We start from the raw sequence: 22,782 nt of genomic DNA on the forward strand, positions 1-22,782 counted from the left end.
CTGGCAGAAATGCGCCCACAAAATCAAAGGGCTGCAGTGGTGCCGGCAAACATATCTTCAAATGTTCCAGTATGTTTAGTTTGGGATAACAGTGACTTCCAGAAAGAGACTGCCTCTGGTAAGAACACAACTCATTGCACCACTGGAATTGTTATACAGCCTAGAGTATCAACTTGTTCTCTCCCACAAAGAGAGGCAGACACTGCTCCAACTCGCAGAAGATCAGTGCAGCCAATTGTCGACCAGTTTATTGAAGAGTATACATATGGCAACAAACGTGTTGGACCTGAACGAATTCAGGGGCCAGTAGAACTGTTAGCTTACAGAACTGCAGAAGAACCATAACATGCATACAGGACAGAAATGGTTCACGTCACGATATGACTGAGATATTGCCGATGTGACGTTAAATCTTAACTCACTCACTCACGTCTTACTGCTGACTTCACATGCCCGCAAGAGGAACACATTCAGACCACTCCTGGCTGGTGTGGTTTCAATGATATAATAAGAGAGCATGATGTCATTCCTTTGCCACACAGTGTAGGGTACCTTCCTGTGATAAGATACTCCACCAACAAATCTCAATTCAGTCTACACCCTCATGCACAGATCTATGGAAACTGTTGATATGATCAGTTGTAATTCTAACTATTCAGTGCTAGTGACTTGCGATCAGGCATTTTTTTGCACTTTCTTTTGAAATATACCATTCACCACTGCATGATACCTTAGAGAGAATTGTGTTGCGCATGGGAGCTTTCCACATCCTACTCAATTTCCTGGCAGTTATTGCGCGGCATTGTTTAGAAGCAAAACCAGAAGCGTTTCTCCACATGGGAATGGCTGGAGGATTGATGGAGACATTATAGTGCACTGGATGGACACCCCAGCAGCTCCAAAAGCTGTGATTGAATGTGTTAGCTGCAAATGACAGAGTTGCGCCAGTATTCGTTGCACATGCAGGGTCAATCAAATAAGATGCACCGGTGCTTGTCACTGCAATATCAACGAATGTCAGAATCGGACAAACACAACTACAGATATGGATCAACACAATTATTATCTGAAGATTTTGACTGAGAATCATCGTGAACTAAACTGTTTTGCACACAACTTTTGCTGCCATTAGTTCTCTCACAAAGGCAACAAACCAACTATTAACAGTGTTGCACAAATAGAGTGAGTGAGTTTAGTTTTACGCAGCACTCAGCAACATTCCAGCTATATGGCGGCGGTCTGTAAATAATAGTCTGGACCAGACAATCCAGTGATCAACAGCATGAGAATCGACCTGTGCAATTGGGAACCGATGACATGTGTCAACCAAGTCAGCAAACCTGACCACCCGATCCCGTTCTTACGACAAGCATGGGTTACTGAAGATCAATATTCTAACCCGGATCTTCACCGGTATGCACAAATAGAAATCAGCTGCAGACACTATATTTTTATATAACATCATAGCTTTTGAACATACGAAAATGTTGATATGCATTTGGTATAACTTGCAAACACACATATTTGATCAGATAAAACAAAAATGCTAATCATGAGCAAATTGCAGTAAAAAACACAATAAATTTGTGAAGAACAAAGTTATTTTGCACATATTTAACTTTAAACATCTCTGTAAATGCTATCATCATGCTACCAGGTTAATTTTGCATGTTTCTGCTAATTTCTGAGTAGATTTATAGCAATTTGATTTACATATGACACATAATATGTTTTTGGTTAATTGGTCATTTTTACTGTATCCTCGATAATGAAACTTGATTTTTGTAACAGAACGGACACTTTTATTTTTGGTTAATGTTTTCAAATCATGTATATACACACCAAATAGTATTAAGAATTAACGTCACATCGGCAATATTTTAGCCATATCGTGACGAGAACATATATGACATGGAAATGGAATTTATGTATATTATATAAACCTGTCGACAAAGGACAGTAAAACAACCAGAATATCACAATTAGAATTAAAACTAGCGTGGAAAGTTAAAACTAATAGCACTATTTGGACAATACAATATAAAAACAGGCTATAGATCGCCAACAACTGAAGGTAGATCACCAAACTAGGGACCATGCCAAATATCATGAATTGTCAAGATACCTATGTTAGAGCAGGGATGCACGAAAGTCATAATTTCTGGAACAGCCCTAGGACTACAAAGGACTGTAAAGTCATGCCAACACTAATCGTGTAAATCCCCATGCTCTACAACCAAAGAAAGTATTATAATTCCAGGCAAACAAAGAGTCGTGACAATCAAATAATATCCATCAATTGCTTAAAATTAATATCTCTTTAAACATTTTGTGTGTATCTAAAAAGTTATTATATACACATTATTTTCCTTCATCAGGTCATTAATCCGGTGGCTGGTATAGTTCGCAAGACTGGCGCGTCAGAGGTCACCATCAAACCAACTGATTCAGACTTCAAACAGTATGAGATTATCATAGCCAACATAAATGCCTCAGTTGGGGATGAGGATAAGCATTTTGAACAGGCACGGGTAATAGGAACATCCGGAGGCAACAACGGGTGTGACTGGCCTCACATTCATATTGCTGTCAAGAAGAAATCTCAAGGAGCGGGTGATGACTTGTGCTTCTACATGGACCCATCACCCTTTGTCAATATTTTGAAACTGAAACCTGTCTGGCGCCAGGAATGCAAAGACTTCATCACTAAACACTTCGGACAAGTTGCAGATCTGATATCGATGCCTAATTTTTTGAAACAGGTTTTGGGAAAGCTGAAACGAGAAGCGCTAGACTGGCTGAAAGGGTTTTCTGTTCAACTGCTAAAAAAAATCATCCCCCCAGATTCGGAACTAGGGAAGGCCATGAGCTTCACAAGCAGTATTCTCGGATCTCTGTCTGACGTAACACAACTGTTCACAGGATTTGAGTAATTACCATTATAATTATTTGTACGATTGAGATGAACTTAACATGATTGTTAAGAAAAACATTGTTTAGTGTCATCGGAATGCGAGAATGTCGGATTAACGAGAGTAATTATCACTGTTTTAAATGGTTCCCTAATTTTTTGTCGGAATAACGTGATTGTCGGATTAATGAGTGTCGGATTAACGAGAGCTGACTGTATAGTCAAAAGCATGTTTTCCACATACAAACGTTTCATGCTTTCAAGTATCTGTAATAAACCTATGATGGATTTGTTTCAGGGGCCATATGAATCATTTCCTCTCTGCAATTAAAACCAATGTCAAGGGGAAAGATTTTGGATCATTTTCGAGAATGTTACTGGCAAATGACCGCTTGAAGAACCGTGTCCCTAAACTGTCTGGTTTGCTTGGAAATGCAACGTCATTACTGACGAAATTACCAATCGGTAATCTGAAAACATTTGCAAATGGTGGTCTTGGTAAACATCTTAGACAACTTGGAATTATTCCCCAAGGAGGGAGACTAGCCAGCATCTCTCTCCTGAAAACGTCCATGTTTACAAGTAAGAACCACAAAACAATGTCATTAAAACACTACAGTTACGAAACATAATAAAGCAACCATCTGTTTGTTAGAGAGTGCAATAAAAGTTAAAAGCGATATACGAGCACACAGGCATGACGGAGGACAGACTGTTTACTTCCTTGATTAAGGAAAGCATTTTTCATATGTTAAAAGAAATGGCATTGTTTAGTTTCGTAGTTATTGCAACTTGACTTTTCACAAATGCCTTGCGCTAGCTGTCGTAGTAATTATGCACCTTGCATTGCTTGTACCATATCCATGCTCATGGGTTTCTACCAAAGCTGTACACGCTAAGGGCTCTAATAAGTTCACGCTTTCCTCCCACGTCAAGATGATATGCCGTCATATTACTTAAGTATTGTTCAAAGAGACTACAACTGGTTCAACTTAGTTCAGTTATTGTCCGAAGTGGCTCCTCACTCTTGAACAAATACACTTTTTTTCTAAATTTCATTGTAGTCAGTCTTTTAAATTAAAATATCAGTGTAGTTTACTTGGATTCATTTTGTCGCATTATGGTTTCAGTGTGTCCAAACTTTAAAACTGGCTTCCAGTATGGCCATGATCAGATGTGTACAGCTGATGAAGATTGTCTTGGATTCTCTTGTCATATTGATATACCACTGAGCAATATTAAGGGTGGAATCCCATTGAAAGTCAAGGTTCATCCTCTCGAGGCCAAGGTTGACGTTGAGCTGAATGGTGAAAGAATGATTGCTCCCAAAGGTAATGCAATGGATATTAAATTCCCAAGTTATGGTAGAGATGGTATTAATTAATAATAACAATTGACTTAGTTTTCCATGTGTTTGTGATTGATGGAAGAGGTACAGGATCTGCTCACGTTTTCGCGAATTCCAGATATAGCCAATATTTGATAATCGTTCATAAACCAATGCGATTGATTTAGTCAGCACTAGCCTAAAAAAGATGCATTATGATTATATATATATTTGGACAAATCTGTTTCTTTTTCGTAGCGTTCATTTCAGAACGATTTAGTGTGGTTGTTGTATCTCAGTTTGAAAGACCCACTTGCCACCCCTATGTATGGCACTTATGACACTGTGTCCACTTGAGTTGTTACATTGGCTTTGTAGATTATACAGATATATCTGGCAACTCAAAGGAAACAATGTCAACTATGAAATAAAATGGAACATTTTAATGCAATCAAACATAAGCAAGCGAGACTCAGGATTATGTAACCTCTGTATTGAAGAGAAGCTAGAAATTCTCAACAACAAAGGCAACAAGATCAACAAAAAGAGTGAACTACTTTCAACCATGGAAAGCACGCAAGCCGAATGAGAAAAAAATAGTTCCAAGCAACTTGATTTCAGTTTGTCTGATGATTGCCGCATAGAGCACTTGTGTTTGTGTGTGCATGACACTCTGAGTAACAAACATGAAATAATCAAGTATACTAAACATACATATATACTTGCTCCGCCACATATATATATATACATCTGAAGATGTTGCCTTGATCGATTAAATTCAATCCCTTATTTCATCATTGCATTCATATTTTATTAACTAACATCCAGATTATTTCCCCCACATAACAAAACCAAAAACTAAATATGATGTAGGTATTTTAGAAACGATTGGCATCAAATATCACTTTTGCATAAGGACTCATGACGTCTTTTCCACATTGTAGTAGTGTATATGGTAACGGTATCTTTTTTGTAGGCAACAGTGTCTTCTGGACGGAATATCGACCAGTTTCATTCGGTCTCAAAAGTTCTGTGGAAATACAGGGTGGAGAACTTGTAGTTTCGCTATCTGTCAAGCCTTGCTACAGATCAACGTGTGTTCATGACATCAAAATCATCAGGCAATTAGCTTTTCATCAGAGACACAAACATGATATTTCTGGTTAGTAAAACAGCTTACTAATTTACATTGATGTCTTTTTTGTGATAGTGAGTATAAATCCTACGTCACATCGGCAATATTTCATCAATTTCGTGACGACAGAAAGTCATATACTGTGAGTAAATACATCTATATATTCTACAATCTGCCGAAAGGACAGTATAACAACTAGAGTATCACAAATTAAAATTAGTTTGAGTTCAGTCTAAAATGCTTAATCATTTAAAAAACACACTATAAAATCGGGCTATATATCGCCAGCAACTGAAGGGAGATCATTCTATTACTTTTGCTACCTGCATCTCTTCAGTTGTTTTGAGCAAGTTAGCCAAGCAATTTTGGTAATGCTTGGCAGCAACAAGTCAAGATATTGAAACTACAATTAAAACTCTGGTAATGATAAACATGGATTGAATGATGTGGTCTTCAGTACCCTCTTCAGAGGACAATTATTCTAGGAGGTATTCAACCCCCTCCAAAGGTCCTGCCACACACAACCTAAGTTATGTATTCATTTGACCAAATATAAAACGAAGCATTAAAAGACTAAAAAAACATATCCTTTAAAGATGATACTGTGAAATATCGATCCCATGTAATGGCAAAAAATCAATACAGTTAAGCAAGACATGCCTGACTGTGATTCTTTCATCACTAGGGAACCGCCGCCATATAGCTGGAATATTGCTGAGTGCGGCGTAAAACTAAACTCACTCACTCACTCACTCACTCATCACTAGGGATACCAATACGCCACCATCCTTGGATCCATCTGTAAATAAGGATTTGTATGTGTTATATTTACATTTTATTTGATACATTTTTTGTATATATTATAATTCATTAGTTTAAGATTCATTAAATGTTGTCAGTGATAGGTCAGCTTGTGACCTAGGAGGAGAAGAAATTATGCCGGAAGGAGATATATTATGCAGCTCAATACCAGCAGCAGAAATGAAAGGTTTTACTCTTATCTCAAGAGGCAGAACAAAAGAAGACTCCTTGTTGTACATATCCTCATAGAGGGGATTAAAGACACAGTTATATGCAGGGTTAAGACTATAATTTAGTGATATACTGCAAAGATAATTTGATACGGCGTTTGTTAAGAGAAGGCTAATCAGCTTCAACGTCGACACTGTCAATAGGGGAAGTTCTGAAAGATCCAAAACAAAGTCTTAGACCTTGGTGGTGGATAGAATCAACTACTATACTGAGTCAAAACAGAAACTTCACAAAATGTAATTTGAAAAATATTGAATAATTTTTCTGTGATGATACATCTATGTATCCGAAATGGGATCCCTATCTTTCGACTCTAGAAAAACGTTAGAAAAACCCACTCAAACCCATCCATTCGTCGTGCAAATGACGTTAGTGCCAAATCAGGTTTTGCACGTGCAGTCGATCACGTGATCTTCGCATCGAAGTTTTCTTCAAATGCACGTGTTTGCATTGGCCTCAAGAATTGAAAAAACACTTGTAAACCACAGTTCTAACGGTACTTGAAATGCCACGATTGTCAAATGCGCAACGTGAACGTGCCGTTGGCATGTTGCAAGCGGGAAGATCAGTTATTGACGTCGCAAGAGCAATGGGATGCAGCCGTCGTACTGTGTATGACTTGCGAGGTCGTCTACAACCAGCTGGCACCACTTCTGATCGCCCAAGGTCGGGTCCTCCGCGTGTGACGTCACGAGCAGAAGACCGTCAAATCGTCCTACGTCACCTACGTGACAGATTTCTGCCGGCTACACGAACCAGGGCTGATATGTTTAGAGGTCGACTGTCCTCAGAGACCATTCGAAATCGGTTGCGGGCTGCCAATCTCCATTCTCGACGTCCACATCGTGGGCCAATATTGACGCCGTTTCATCAACGTCAACGTCTGCTGTGGGCCCAACGTCACCTCTGATGGACCCAGAGAGACTGGAATCGAGTCGTCTTTAGCGATGAATCCAGGTTTACCCTCAGATGCGCGGACGGCAGGCATAGAGTCTGGAAACGACGTCGTGAACGGTATGCCCAATGTTGTGTACAGGAAGTCGACAGATTCGGGGGCGGAAGGTGCATGGTGTGGGGTGGTTTCTGTGGGAACAATCGTTCCCGACTTCTGGTCATCCGTGGAAACCTCACAGCTGCTGCTTATCACGACCAGGTGCTCACCCCTGAACTCGTTCCTTTCATGGCGGTTCATGGCATAGGTCTACAGTTCCAGCATGATAATGCTCGGCCGCATACAGCGATGTTGACACGAAATTTCCTTCAAAACGCTGGAATCAACGTCATGGACTGACCATCGAGGTCCGCTGACCTTAATCTAATAGAGCACGTTTGGGATGCACTTGGGAGAACGCTTCATGGTCTTAGGAACCAACCTTGCAGGAACGTGGCGCTGCCTTGCAAGAGCAATGGCGCAGAGTCCCCAACCACGTGTTCACAAGCATCAGGCAGTCGATGAGGAGACCCTGTTTGGCAGTGGTGAATGCGCGGGGCGGCCATACACGATATTGAACTGAGAAATTTCGCATTTTTATTCTTGTGACTTGACATTCTGTATACCCATGTTTTGGAACGGCGGTGTAGCCTAATGGAACTGATTATGGCACTGTCTGTGTATCGAGTACATCACACATATCTCAGCAATGAAATAATAACAATTTAACCATCTTACAATCTCTTGTTCTTTTATAGTGGCCTGAAGAAAGAATGTGAAGTTTCTTTTTTGACTCAGTATAGTTTCAGACTGCGTTTACAAGCCCCCACCATATACGATGGTGCCGTAATCACGTTGTTATCGGGTGAGTGATCTGTGATCTGTTTGATTCCCTCCCCACTTTGAATTGGGAACAACTTTCAATAAATCTAAGACCTTCAGGCATCTAGAATCGGTTCGGGATCTTTATGAGGTTTATATTTTCGACAGAAATGTACACATTTGGTCTTTATCTGCGCAAATTTAAAGCCATTATCAAGTGACCATTTATATATTATGTTTTAACACATATGTAATTGTCTCTCTATGGTATGGATATTTTTACCATGACATGAGGCGTTATTTTCAAAATCATCCAAAAACAATGACTCATCTATCTTTTGAGAGACTATTGGATTTTATGCTAAACAAAGTTACAGACAAAATACTGCCTTATGGAACCCCCTGATCTTGATTATAATGGTCATACAGGGTTGATCCAAAACGAACTTGAAATTGTCTGTCTGTCTGCTAAAAATTGTGATATAGAATGAGACAGATGGCCTCTCAAACCAAAGGCATGTAAATGTTTCCATGTTTTAATCATAAGCTTTTTCCAGGTTGAAAAAGATTGATTCAGCATGCTCGTTATATACAATGGAATATTAATGAATGATTCTAGTCGAACCAAATGGTCAACAGTGCTTCTATAATCAAAGGCAAAAGATAGTGTGATCAACACATTTGTTTGTATAAATGGGAAAATGGTTATAACGCATTTTAATATCCTTTATAACTCACTTAATCAATGAAAGGTGGCAATCCATTGGAATGGTTGAAACAGGAACACCCCAGCGAAACGTTGCACGGCAGTTTAACGTGCACAGGAACACCATATACCGCTTGTAGAGATGCTATCAACAAAACTCCGTCGTTGCAGTCCGTCCCCGAAGTGGCCGTCCACCTGTAACCACACCACGCAACGATCGTTGGATTCGAACCACCCATCTGCGCCAAAGATTCAAAACCAGCCACATTGACAGCTCAAACAGTTCCTGATGTCAACAGGAGATTGCCAAGGACCATTCGCTGGCGTCTGACTGCACGCGGGATACGTGCTAGACGTCCTGCCAGACGACACATTTGACATTACGTCACCAACGTCTACGACTCCAGTTATAGATATGTCTTCACTGAAGAGTCCAGATTCCTATTGCACCGCGCTGATGGCCGAACCGAGATCTGTCCCCTATCGAACACGTCTGGGACGAAATGGAGAGGAGATTGAGATGTTATCCAAATGCTACAGTCATGCGTCAGGAACTACGCCAGGTGCTTCCACAGATATGGAATGCCGTTCCATAAGACTTCTTACGATGTTTTCCGTTTTACATCCCTAGTGATGAGAGAATCACGGTCAAGCATGTCATGCTTGACTGTATTGCTTTTTCCATCACGAGGGATAAGTATTTCAATGTAAAAACTGTGAATGATCGCTTTAGTACTGTTAATTTTCATTTAATTGTCGAATTAAAAAATATATATAGGATTATTAGATAGATTTTGATGAATGATTAAATAGCTAAATATTTTATTATTGGTACTTTAGATTAGTAACTAAGTTTGCTAGTGGATGTACCCTTAGCGGCGGTTGAAATATTGTAAAAGTATTCTACTCTTGAGAGGGTATGTAAGTCCCAAGGCATTCAATGTAAATTTAAACCTACTATTATTTTTAATCGTAGTATATATGGTCTTTACATTTGTGGGTAGATTATCTAAAATTGCTAATAGCTGAAGGGATGGTGTAAATCCAGCTATAGTCCATGCAGGAAGCGAATGTACGGTCAGTCCCTATGGTCCCTAGTGTAGTGATCTACCTTCAGTTGTTGGCAGTCTACAGCCTGTTTTTATATTGTATTGTCATCTATAGTTAAACTCTTTTAGATTTAATAACTAGTTTTAAATTCATCTCCGTGATAATCTAGTTATTTTACTGTCCTTCGTTGACAGTTTTTTCATTAATTAATTACTGTATATGCCAATTAATTGTTCTCGTCACGATATGGCTGAAATATTGCAGATGTGACGATAAATTTTCACTCACTCACTCTTACGATGTTTGAGTGCCTCTATGAGGCGCCGGTGTCATCAATGCTCATTGTGGACATACACGTTATTGACTGTGAATTTCATCTTGACTGTTTGACTCTCACTTTGTCCTCATTAGCATGTGTCCGCCAGAAAAAGTTGTAAAGTGCCATTTGCAATCCTATTGTGGAATGATTTTCTTGCCATATTTAAAAGGTCTCATCAAAAAAGTAACTTTAAGTCAGTCGCAATAACTTTTGCCTTTGGGTATATTTTTGCGAACACCACCGAATGTTTGAAATAAGATTATTGGTTTTCTAGAAACCATACTAATCTATTATTGACCACGCGTTCCACGCAGCTTGTTTATGAAATGGGTCTGTAGTTTGATGGATCAGTATGATCCCGGCCAGGTACAACAATGGCGCCATGAAGGGGAAAGTTTCCTGTTGTCCAAATAGTATCCAAAATGTTCAGGAGTGTTTCAAGGCATGGCTTGGGTAAATGTTTCAGGAGCTGATAGTGGATATTACATACTTCATTACAGTCTTCACCATCAGCGCGTGTTCCCATCGAACACGTATCTACTAACTTTTGAATGCCCGGTTCCACCTAGTTCTACAAATGTCGGATGTTTTGCGATGCGTTTGGAACTTTTCATCCAACGACCAACACGTTGTTTTAATTGTCAGAAGTTTGGCCATGGGCAAAATTCTTGCATGAATAAGCTCACTTGCTACAGATGTGGATCATGTGATCATGACAGCAAGACATGCACAACGCAATCAAGTGTTTGCATTGCAAAGGCGACCACGCGGCTTCGTGAAAGGAATACTCAGTTGGAAGTATGAAGCTACTGTCCAAAAACTGAAATGTGAGAAAAGAGTAAGCTTTGCCGAGGCCCGAAAACAAGTTCGTTTAATCATACCAGAAACATCAATCGCCTGTCTTATGCTTCGTCATCAGTTCCTTGCAAAACAGAACAGACGTGGGTTACATCAGGATACCCAAGTGGTAGCTAGTACATTATATTCAGACATTAGCTCAAATCAGACATCAGGAAAACAGAGAAACATCATCATCGACTCAAACTGAATATAACATTAAGCCATCTAAGTCTACTAAAGTGGACTCAGTGTCAAAGACACTGAAAGATATTGTGCAACTCCATAACAGATATGGGTTGCTTGAGGATATGGAGGTATCCGACAATGTGAGCACTAACGGCCATACTAGTGGTAACTCACCAAAAATACAACCGTAATTCAGTGGAACTTCAGATGACTGAGGACTAATTTCAATGAAATACATATATAAGTACAGGATTTTACACCGTCAGCAATCTGTCCACAGGAGATATATTTAAAACAGACATATACTTTTAACTTACGTAATTTCAGTGCAAATCACTATTTCTCACTTCCTAGTGCGAGGGCAACCGGAGGCTCTTCTATCCGTATTATCCACAGCCTTGCAACATTGACTGTTACATCTCCAAGCTGTTGTAGTGCGACGTTGCTTTTACAATAGGCTCTTTATATATCCAACCATCTTCAACTCAACTGGCTGATCTGCAAGCTCCTGATGATCAACCCCATGGACCCTAGTATGGTGATCTATCTTCAGTTGTAGTGTAAATCCAGCTAGGGTCCATGCAGGTAGCAAATGTAAGTCTACATGGACCCTAGTATGGTGATCTACCTTCAGTTGTTGGCGATGCATTGCCCATTGTTACATTGTATTATCCAAAATCGTTGTTTACTTTCAAAGCTATAAGTTAGCTAGTTTTAACTCATTTTGTGCAAAATCTGACAGGGTTTATAAGTTACGTGTATTTATCATGAATATAGAATTTGTTTTAGTCACGATATGGCTGAAATATTGCCGATGTGACTTAAAAACATAACTCACTCACTCCCTCACTGTCTCCAGTTGTTGGCGATCTATGGCCTCTTTTTATATTGTATTGTCCAAATAGTGCTATTAGTTTTAACTTTCCACACTAGTTTTAATTGTAATTGTGATATTCTAGTTGTTTTACTGTCCTTTGACAAAAGATTTTTATAATATATCATTCAGTGCGTTTGGAATCTTTTGTTACACATGACATAATTAACAAACAGCATGCAGTGTCGATCTTTCTTATCTAGAAAAAGCATATGCGACCACATGGAAACATGATATTTAAGGAAATGTGCATGATTTTGGATTACGGGGTCGTTTGCCTCAATTTATATCCAACTCGAATTTCAAGTTCGAGTGGGTTCTACCCTGTCTGATCATTACAATCAGGACCAGGGTGTCCCACAAGGCAGTATATTGTCCGTCACATTATTTAGTATAAAGATTAATAGTTTATCAAAGGCTTTAAATGATTCAATCGATGGCTCGTTATTTATGGATGATTTTAACATTTCTTGTCGTGGCAAAAACATGCATATTACTGAACGGCAAATGCAAATTGTATACATTTCTGCCGTAAATACAAACCGCATAAAGACCCTGTACTATTTCTGAATGGCACCGCCTTCAAAGTTGTCAAGGAGGCCAAGTTCTTGGGTCATATTTTCGATTCACATTTAACCTTTATGCCACATATCTAATCCCTTAAAGCTAAATGTCTGAAGGCCTGTTAAAGGTTGTTTCCACTTCAAAGTATGGAGGGGATCAAACTACACTCCTTCACTTATATAGATCATTAGTGTGATCTAAACTTGATTATGGATCCATCGTATATGTTGGAGCCTGCAAAAGCAACCTACAAATACTTGATTCTGTCCAGCACCAAGGCTTAAGACTTTGTTTTGGGTCTTTTAGAACTTCTCCAGTTGACGGTCTCTGTGTTGAGGCCGATGAGCCAGCTCTTAACCAACGCCGTATAAAACTATCCGTGCAGTATATACACAAACCAAATTCTAACGAGTCACATCCTGCATTTAACTGTGTTTTTGATCCTCTTTATGAGGATTTATACAAGAAGTCTTCTTTTGTTCCATCTCTTGGTCTAAGAATTAAACCATCCATTTTTTCTGCTGCCGGCATTGAGCTAGAAAATACATCTCCTTTTTTTCTTTGTTAGGCCACAACCTTAACCACATTTACAAAATCAGCAACTAATGAATTACAATATAAACAAGAATTTAATCAATAAAAAAATAAATATTATGCATACAAATTACAGATGGGTCCAAGGATGGTGGAGCAGTTGCTTGTGCCACTATCATTGGATCTAGAACGATATCCCCTAGATTACCAGCTGACAGTTCAATAACCACGGCAATATTAACAGCTCTTAAATATACTGAACATCATTGAAATCGCACCAGTCTAAAGTCCCTGGTATGGTGATCTACCTTCAGTTAGTGGCGATCTACAGGCAGTTTTTATATTGTATTGTCCAAATAGTGCTATCAGTTTTAACTTTCCCCACTAGTTTTAGTTGTAATTGTGATATTGTAGTTATTTTACTGTCCTTCGTCGACAGGTTTTTATAACGTACATATGTTCCATTTCAATGTCAAATATTCTCATTTCACTTTTTATTGTATAAATTGTTTTCGTCGCGATATGGCTGAGATATTGCCGATGTGACGTTAACAATTAACTCGCTCACTCACTCAATTGTCCATATTTACATCAAGATGCAATTGGTGTTTTATTTTAGAATTTCTTGTACAATGAACATAGAGAATTTTCTGGGTTTCATCTTCGCTTTATTCTTGAATACAACGTTTCAGGGCTTGTTCTGGCCTCATCATTAGTTTTACCTTAACAATACAGGAGAAAAATATATGATTCTTTATTTATCATGATTTTTTTATGATAAATACAGAAAGTGTTTTTGATATGTGACCAGAAAGTAGTCTATTTATGTGTTCATTTAATCGTAAGCCTTCCTGTGTTCATCTGTATGTGTTTATTTGTATACAGCTACTGTACAAAACGGCATTTCAAAGCTGGAAAGCATGGACCTGTCCTCGATCACGGATCAACTGACGAACCTCAATATCCCTGGCAAAGAGTTCATAGGACAGATGAATGAAATGTTAGATGGGATGCTAACAAAGGTGCGACAAAAGTATAAAAAATATAAGTAATTGATGTGATGTGGAAGATATTTGAGTATTTCAGAATGTGTTTTATTCAGGGGTGCGTAAAAAAGCAAGGTTTTCTTCCAGGAATACCAGTAATTGCTTAACAAAATGAAAGATGTCATTACGCTGGGAAAGTTTAACGCCTAGAGTGCATTTGCAATACTAGCAAAACGTTCCTGCCCACAAATCTTAGTCGAAACACAACGGGGATGGGGAAGGTTTGGGGATTGATTCTAAGCTGGAGGTTGCACGTGTTGTGGGCGACACCTCGGTATAGACCGGTGACGTGGGAATGATCTCTCACGACATCCCCATTCAGGGGCTGGTCGCACATGTAGCAACTCTGAGCCTTTTCGTGATTGTAAGATTGGAGTAACGTTTCGGCCACGTCGAGACCTCGGTAGATCACATCAGACGACCACGTACCCGAACCCGCATGCTTGGTGTTCTTGCATTTTGTACATGAAACTGCTATTCGTTTCGGGGGATGTGACGTGGTCGACCCATTTGATGAATGCTTTGAAGTCAGCGTAAATGACGTAAGGCACGGGCATTGGATGTTTGCATTTATGAACGTTGAGATGTTTTGATGTCCTCGAGGCATGTCGATTCGGATGCAGGTCTTCTTGCTTGAAAACGGTTTTGTTTTTCCACCTTTGTCATTTGAGAGATGGGTGTGGGTTCGTCGACACCATCCATGTTCAGCCCACCGTCTGCGGGATAACTTGAAGGTCTGTTTGTCACTTTCGAATCAGCAGGGAGTAAGGCTGATCTCAGCGCCCATCTTAAGCAGTGATCGTTTTTGTTTTTTACGTTCACCACGGTTTTTTGTTCTTGTAATATGGAGGCAAGTCTAGGTACGATCAGCCTCTGAACGGTACAGAGTTCGCTGTATCCAAATAGATGGTGCTGATACTTCCCACCACCCAACTGGAGACTCTGTGCTTCCATCGTTCCAATGATTCTTGTATTTTTTGTAGTGAGGTATCTAGGGTTGAAGGGATCAAGTCTGATTGAAGTGGAAGTACGACTTCCTGCTTGCCTCTGAAGTAAGGCTCGAAGGACTCGGTACTGCCGTCCGTCTGCTGTTTGTTGAGCGACATGTGGATGGTCAACTGGTATTTGATACTTTTTAAATCATCCAGCTCTTCTTCGACTTTGTCGGCAATCAGAGGTTTGACGCTGTTGACGTCGATGTTAGACTGCATGGTCATTTTCCAGCCTCTCAGACACTTACCCATGGCATGGTCCGTCCGATCTCAACTCGACTGGCTCGGTGTCTTCCAACAAGTTGAGCAGTTGGGCTTTCCTCATGCGAGAATAACCCTACAATCCCCGTTCTTTAGCCCGGAGTTTGAGGTCTCGTGCAGTAGGGGGCTTGACATGTTTCATGTCGAGCAAGGGGAGCAGTTGGGGTTTCCTCATGCATTCCACCAATCCAAGACTTTTAGCGAGAGCTTTGAGTTCGCTGACGGTAGTCATGATTGCTATATCCACATGTAAACTCAAATGTCTAATTGATTTGATATATCCACATGCAAAGTCAAATGTCTAATTGCTTGATTTCAAAGGGAGATAACTCCATCAGCCTTCATTATGTTAAATGAAGCGCACATAAAATCTTTTTCTTTTTTAAAAATCTTTATTCTGAGGAGTTGGTTACGTTCGTTGAGATAATCTTTTTTCTTCTCGTAAATAAGTTGGTTTCGGAACACGTCTGCTCCGTGGGCTTTACAAAACCCATAATGGCATTTCACTCCAATACCGCATACCGAGCACGTGTAATTCACGGTTATCATTTGTACGAGCATGTGGTCCAACTCCATCTTGTAATACATCAATCTGTTTTAAATCTAATAATAATAAAATCTGACATAAACCAAACGGGCGAGATGAATGTCAGGTAAAACAACACGAGAATTTCAAACATCGTCACGGTTTTAATCTATAGGAGGTATACATTTAATTTTGAGAAGCATGTTGCTTGGTTTTGCTAACCAGGTTGCTTGATTTTGCATAGCAGGTTGCTTGATTTTGCTAAACTAGCACAGCGCATAAGCAACGGGTTGGTCTGTTTTCAGCACGAGTTTGGCGTGCTTCGTTTCAGCTAACTAGGTTCTCACGCGTTCTCGCTCAGATTTTGGTGGGAATCATGTCGTTTTCCCTTAAACATTCCTCCGAACGAATCCCTGTCCTTCCAGTGAAACAGGATGACCCATTGCGTCTGTTCTCTCAGGTCTTTCAGGACAGTTGAACATTTGCGTGAAGACCCAAACGCTGTGTTTCATGTGACGTCCCGAAAAGGCCAAATACGATAACATATCTCTCTTTTTGGTGATCTCTTTATTCCCACTGCAATCGTCTAGGATAAACAGCATCAATTCTCCCTCAAACTTCTCGTGAAAGGCTCGCAACCAGTCCTGTAAATGTACTCCTGGGTTGATTTTATGTCATTAAGTCGTTAATCAGCAACACTCTGTTCGTGTATGTTTTATTGATGCGTATCGTAGGGCAAAGAATCACGATAGGATCGAACATATTCCGATAGTACCCTTCCAGCATATCCAAGACAAACACGGTCTTCCCGCATCCCATCTGACCGCACACAGTGTTGCAATGCAGATCGCGAGGCAAGGCAATAGATGGCCTACAGGAATCTTCCATTGTCTATATTAAGCTGCGCATCCATGATCACGTACAAATAAAGGTTTAATTTACACACGGTTTGAGCCTTTTTGCTGCCAGTCTCGATGCGTCGATAGTCATCTGTGGATCGCATGTCCAACCACAGCGTGTACTTGGTCCTCAGGTACTGGTTGACTGTCATGTAGGCGAGACCAAGGTCCTTGACGATCGCGTTGATTTCCAGCTGGCGCTCGTCCCACTGATGGTAAGCCGCATGCCTTGGCTGAACAGCTGGTTGGGCATGCCCTAGACGGTCACCACGACTAATCTTCGGGTTCCAATACTTTTCATTGCCCCTTCGAAACGGCGAAAATTCTTCCACCGACAGGATCAAAATGCCCTTCATCTATTGCATGTGGGTACGTTCAGGTTGATGTTCCACAGCGTGTTGCTCTTGTTCACGATGATCTTCCAATGACGCAACACACGATCGTACAGAATGGCTAATGTGCCCGAATACTGGTTGCGAATCTGTCGAGCCAGTTCCGGATTCGTCACCTTGTAAAACTCCAGCGAAATATTGTCGATAGTGTAGTGACCCTTTTCGCCGCTCTCCGTCACAATCTCACCTACTACCCGTGATGGGCGAACATCAGTCAACGTCAAGGGAACAACAAGCTATTCATTGATGGCAATCGCCACGAACTGTCTCGACGGTTATTACAGATTGTGCATGCTCAACAATGAGATATTCAAACCCATGGGAGCCACCCTCAAACTCAATGAGTCGAATGGTACGCTTACGTTCACGAATGGGGAAAAACCCTTCCGATTCAGTAGGCCCTTGGCTAGAACGCTCAGGTTTCCATCGAACAACCCTGAGACACCATCATGTGTTCGAAATTACCGAGGCTTGTGGTCTATCATGATGTGTTCATTCATCTCAAACAGACAACATTCAAGGCGAACCCCCTTCAACCCTGCTGAGATACGTGCTGGGGAAAACGGAAAAGTGCAACGACGGCAAAACGGAATCGTTTTCGACCTAACAGTACAGAAAGTTAACGCGGAGCAACATCATGGAACTCAAACTATTCGTTTTAGATATAAGACATAAACCCATACATATCGGCTATCTTAGTGCCACGTTGTACATCAAACAACCATGACTCAAGCTTCGGGTCCAGGAACGGCCATGCAAGTTAGAAAATGCACCAACCTAGTAATCTCTGAACTCGGGGACACGCGGCTTCGAAGAACCCGGGGTCGAAAGGCAAGGTATATGCCTTAGAATTAAGAAACAACGTTTACAGACGAAAAGAAGTCAGCAGTGGTGGGGGTAACATAGGAGATTTAGACGATGTCCTCACCATTGGTCTCCTTATAAACGCCCAGTACAATCTCATCTTCAATGACAATAACAAATGGATGATGGTCCCGGCATTCGATGGCAATCTAAGCTATTTAGTCAATGTCGAGACCCGAGGTCTCTTAAAAAACATGTTGTACCAGTTCGTCCTAACCGATGATAACTGATGGACGTTGAACTCCTCACAAATCGACTGGCTACTAGATATCACCCTCGTTTCTCCCTACGTGTTTGCGGAGACGAAGGATCACTATTTAACGAAAGTCCTTAATAAGGGGATTCTCATCGCATCTTACATCCCCTCACAACGAAGGAGGGTGCTCATGAGCCTCATCCCTAGAAATGCAGGTCATTTGTTAGCGAGTCAAACAGATATCCGAAATACGAGTTTACAGTTGGTGCCTGAATTCGAAGACATGTCTAATGTCCTAGAAGGGATTCCAACCAATTCAACGCTTTATATCAAAGTCTTTCTCTGGGAGGCATCACCCAACCAAAATATTGATATTATACCAGTAGTATACTTTAGTTGGCCTCGAAAACATCAAAATAACGTGTGCTCGATTTATATACAGAAAGATGTCTACACTTACGCGAGTCACGAAGATGTCAAAATCGCCCTCACGAAGATTTTTTTACCTCCAAAAATCCATCTCATCAGCTAAAAGTTTATGCTCGAGAAATTATCAGAGAACCAATTGAAGGCTCTTCCCTAATACGAGTATAATCACCATGAGTAATGTGTCAAACCAGGCTACTATCGCATTCTCCGATCTCGGGGACACGAGGAATCGACCAACCTGATACGGAAAATGCCTTGTACGTATTGCACTTACAAAACAGCGTCTACCAACGACGAGAGGTGATACTAAAAGTTGACTGGTTTATTAACTTTAAATTCATCTACCCCTACATAAGTTTAGATGATAATGGTTACATCATCGAAATAAAAAATAAAGGGATTATTTGGACGATTGACACTCCAGCACCTCATTCGATACAACTTTTGCAAATACCAGATCATAGTGGCTCTACGTTAGCCCCCACCCATAAACAAGCCGCACTGATATTTGGTATTCCCTTATATCAATTTGATTTTATAAATCCAGATTTCAGTATGAAATTACATTCAACACTGATTATGGAATGCTATCTTGGAAATGCCCCCGAAAATTAGGTGATCATTTTGGATGGGTTAAACATAATGCAGGGTTAGCGAACATAGACCTCAACGTTGCCATATTTATATACAACCTGGAACAATGGCATTGTGTAATCAAACCTGGAACAGTTCCTGGAGTTTTTGTTCGTATTCCTGATACCATTAAATCCATTATAGTATCAAGGGTTTATTTATGTGAGAATCTCAACCTCATTAGCTATAAATATATTAATCAAAGATTGACGGAGGACCATTTGAAGCTTATTTCCTAACTTATATTATACTCGAGATGGGATTGCATCCGGCCATGGACGAAGTGGCTCAAACGCTCGAAAACATGGATGGATTTTGCTTGCGACAGATCAGCGAAATTAAATGCCAATTGGAATTGGAATGCGACGTGCAACTTCGATTGCAAAAAAAATACCATCGAGCCATCAATGCCATCGACGGCGTGGACACATTTCTCGTGGCAGTTAGCATGGGTTTAGGCATAGCAGGCATTGGCTTTTTATCCACCATCGTGGCCACACCTGTCCTCCTCGGGTTAGAAATAACCGCTGGAGTATAGGGGTTGGCGGGAGCAGCCCTTAAATTCATTTCACGTCGTCTGCAATGAAAAGCGCTGAAGCATGACGAGATCAGGATTCTGGCCGAAGCTAGGTTAAACACAATCGAATGTCATATTTCCACCGCGATCACCGATAGCAAAATCTCTGAGAAGAGGTTCGTTTCGTGATGTCAGAAATCGCGAAATACAACCAAATGAAAGAAGAGATTCAAACCAAGACTCGGAAAACCGCTGACATCTGTGTAGACATGAAAAAAAGCTCATAGAACAGGGTCGACAACATATCATTCAAACCTTCCTTACCAAGAACAAAGATCTCATCAAAGATTCACCTTAAACTATTTTGTTGATGTAAACATAACCTAGTAAAAAATAATAAACCCTCATCGTATTTCTACTTTTCTAGAAACCTACATTAGGTCAACCCGACCGTAGGCAGTCAGGAGAGAGCAGCTAGGCAACAGCTACTGTTTACATCAATGCACATCAAGCAAACTGTTTTTTGTAGATTTTAACAATGTAACTCATACGCATTCCAAGCTTATGTAACCCGATTTTAAAATAATTGATTTTGGCTTATAAATATCTGTTCAGCGTCTGGTTTCAAACATCCTTTTCACTACAACCAGCCAGCAACCCCAATACGGCTGTGTGCCTTGCTTTGTATTCAATACCCGCGTGACATGCCACAGCCAGAGAAATACTCTGACGTCAGGTCTAGACGGCGTTGCTAAGCTAGGCCACCATCTTTGTTTGGCTTAACAACGACGGGTCTCTCAGACCCGGCGTTACTAGGCTGGACGGACATCTTTGTTTAGCTTAGCAACGACGGGTCTGGCAAGCCCGGTGTTACTAGGCTGGATGACCATATTGTTTAACTTAGCAACAACGGTGCTTGTTTCACTTGCAAAAAGTTTCCGCCAATACCCCATCTCGAACTCACGTGGCTGGAGTCCTACGCTCTACCATTGCTCAACCGATCAGTCAATATTCGGAAACTTAGGTCCAGGATGGAAGCACATCGAAGGATGCCTCTCGATAGACCAACGCTGTTTTTAAGAGGGGCTGGGGAACTTATTTAGTACAAATAAGCCTCTAAGCCGCATGTGCGGCAAAACCCCCCCACCCCCACACACTACTACTACTATATGTATTGTTGGTGTCACAATTGCTTATCTAATAACAAAGACACTAGAAAACGTTTTGAAAACATTTCTGTTTATGTTATGATTCCGATTCAATTAGTGATATGGTTTTAAGTCCTGTGAATTTAATTTAGCAATTGTCCTAGTGTTTAAGTGTATTAAGCATAACTTTTTACACAGGGCAAGCAGGCAGTGAAAAGCTTATATGAAAACTCTAAGTGCATCTTACAAAATATTGTGAAACCCATGAAACAATTCTTTGCTCTAATAACCATACTTTCATTTAAGATAACAGAGACAAAAGCTGACCCAGTTGGGGCTTTTACGGAGGAGATGAAAGTTCAAGATGATTATGAAGACAATCAGGCTTATCCACTTGGAAAACCCTTCTACTTTCCTTTCTTCCCACCTGGATTGGCGACGTTCCTCATATCTATTAGGACCTTTCCTACTTTTCATATGTACGTCATCCCTTTAAGAAGATTAAGGTGTGGTTAGTGAAGTGAATTGGTGAAACAGCGTACCTCAGGCTTTGAAAGTATTGCAGTGGTTAATATATGTCGTTAATTGCTAAACTTCCTCTTAATGGAAGCATAAAAATGTCATGATAGGCCTGCTTTGGGTATTGAATATGACACAGATAAGATTGTCGTGCGATCTGACTGCATCAAAGGTACAATCAACTGTCAGTCATGACATTTCGCTTCGAAAATGGGCAAATCTGCTGTTGTAGCAAAGCAAAAATAACTTGGTTTCCGCATTGCGGAAACCTGCAGGAAAGTGGACTGAAACTTAAGTTTCCACCTAGAATCCAGTGAGTTTCCGTCCTTTTACAATTACCCACTTTCTAAGGGTTTCCACAAGGTTTCCGTTACCTACAATCCGACAGGTTTCCGCAAGGTGTCCATTACCCACACTCCAACAAGTTTCCGTTGAGTTTCAGTTAACTTTGAATCCATCAGGTTTCCGCAAGGTTTCAGTTACCAACAATCCGACATTGATTCCACATAGTTTTCAGTTGAGTTTCAGTTAACTTTGAATCCATCAGGTTTCCGCAGAGTTTCAGTTACCAACAATCCGACATAGATCCCACATAGTTTCAGTTACCAGTTTCAGGTTCACAGGTTTTCATATGCGTTTCAAAGAGCCAAATTTAAACATTCTTCTTTATTCATATTATAAACTCCTGTTAAAACAATATGAGCAATTTGTTATTATTATGACGTTTACTTAAAGAACAACAGAATATATAATAAGATTCACTGTTTTATTTTCTCAATATGAATATGAATTAGCATTTAAGGAAAATAAAGATCGTACATATAACTAATAATACAGCACTAAAGAACAGAGCAGAACATTTTCACATAACTCAATCCAGTTTAAGAAATCATATATCATTTATAACAAAGTAATCATTTTTCATCAGTTAAACTTTCATTCAGTTATTATTTTGAAATAGCATTTAAGATATGAAATTTGTCTCTAAAATCATGCTAATGTTGAAAAATAAAAAACCGCACAATTTAACACAGTAATAAAACATAGCTGCATTGAACATTTATTTGCATGCCTTGGCATTCAGCCACACACTCTATGTCACAACTATCGCCAAACATCCACTATGATT

The 22,782-nt window shown here is 40.2% G+C and overlaps 1 protein-coding gene across 1 annotated transcript in view; it reads left to right on the forward strand.

Moving 5' to 3' along the window:
* Positions 1-21,650, forward strand: part of LOC124279323 — a 133,911-nt gene extending 112,261 nt beyond the window's left edge. Inside the window, exons 25-30 of the mRNA XM_046715134.1 lie at positions 2,379-2,929; positions 3,210-3,493; positions 4,042-4,242; positions 5,215-5,400; positions 14,117-14,253; positions 21,441-21,650. Coding sequence (XP_046571090.1) covers positions 2,379-2,929; positions 3,210-3,493; positions 4,042-4,242; positions 5,215-5,400; positions 14,117-14,253; positions 21,441-21,650 — 1,569 coding nt within the window. The remainder of the gene's footprint in view (positions 1-2,378; positions 2,930-3,209; positions 3,494-4,041; positions 4,243-5,214; positions 5,401-14,116; positions 14,254-21,440) is intronic.
* Positions 21,651-22,782: the final 1,132 nt, after the last annotated feature.

This window comes from Haliotis rubra, unplaced genomic scaffold (genome assembly GCF_003918875.1).
Source record: "Haliotis rubra isolate DU_JTF1 unplaced genomic scaffold, ASM391887v1 Scf25, whole genome shotgun sequence".
NCBI classification, from domain to species: Eukaryota; Metazoa; Mollusca; class Gastropoda; order Lepetellida; family Haliotidae; genus Haliotis; species Haliotis rubra.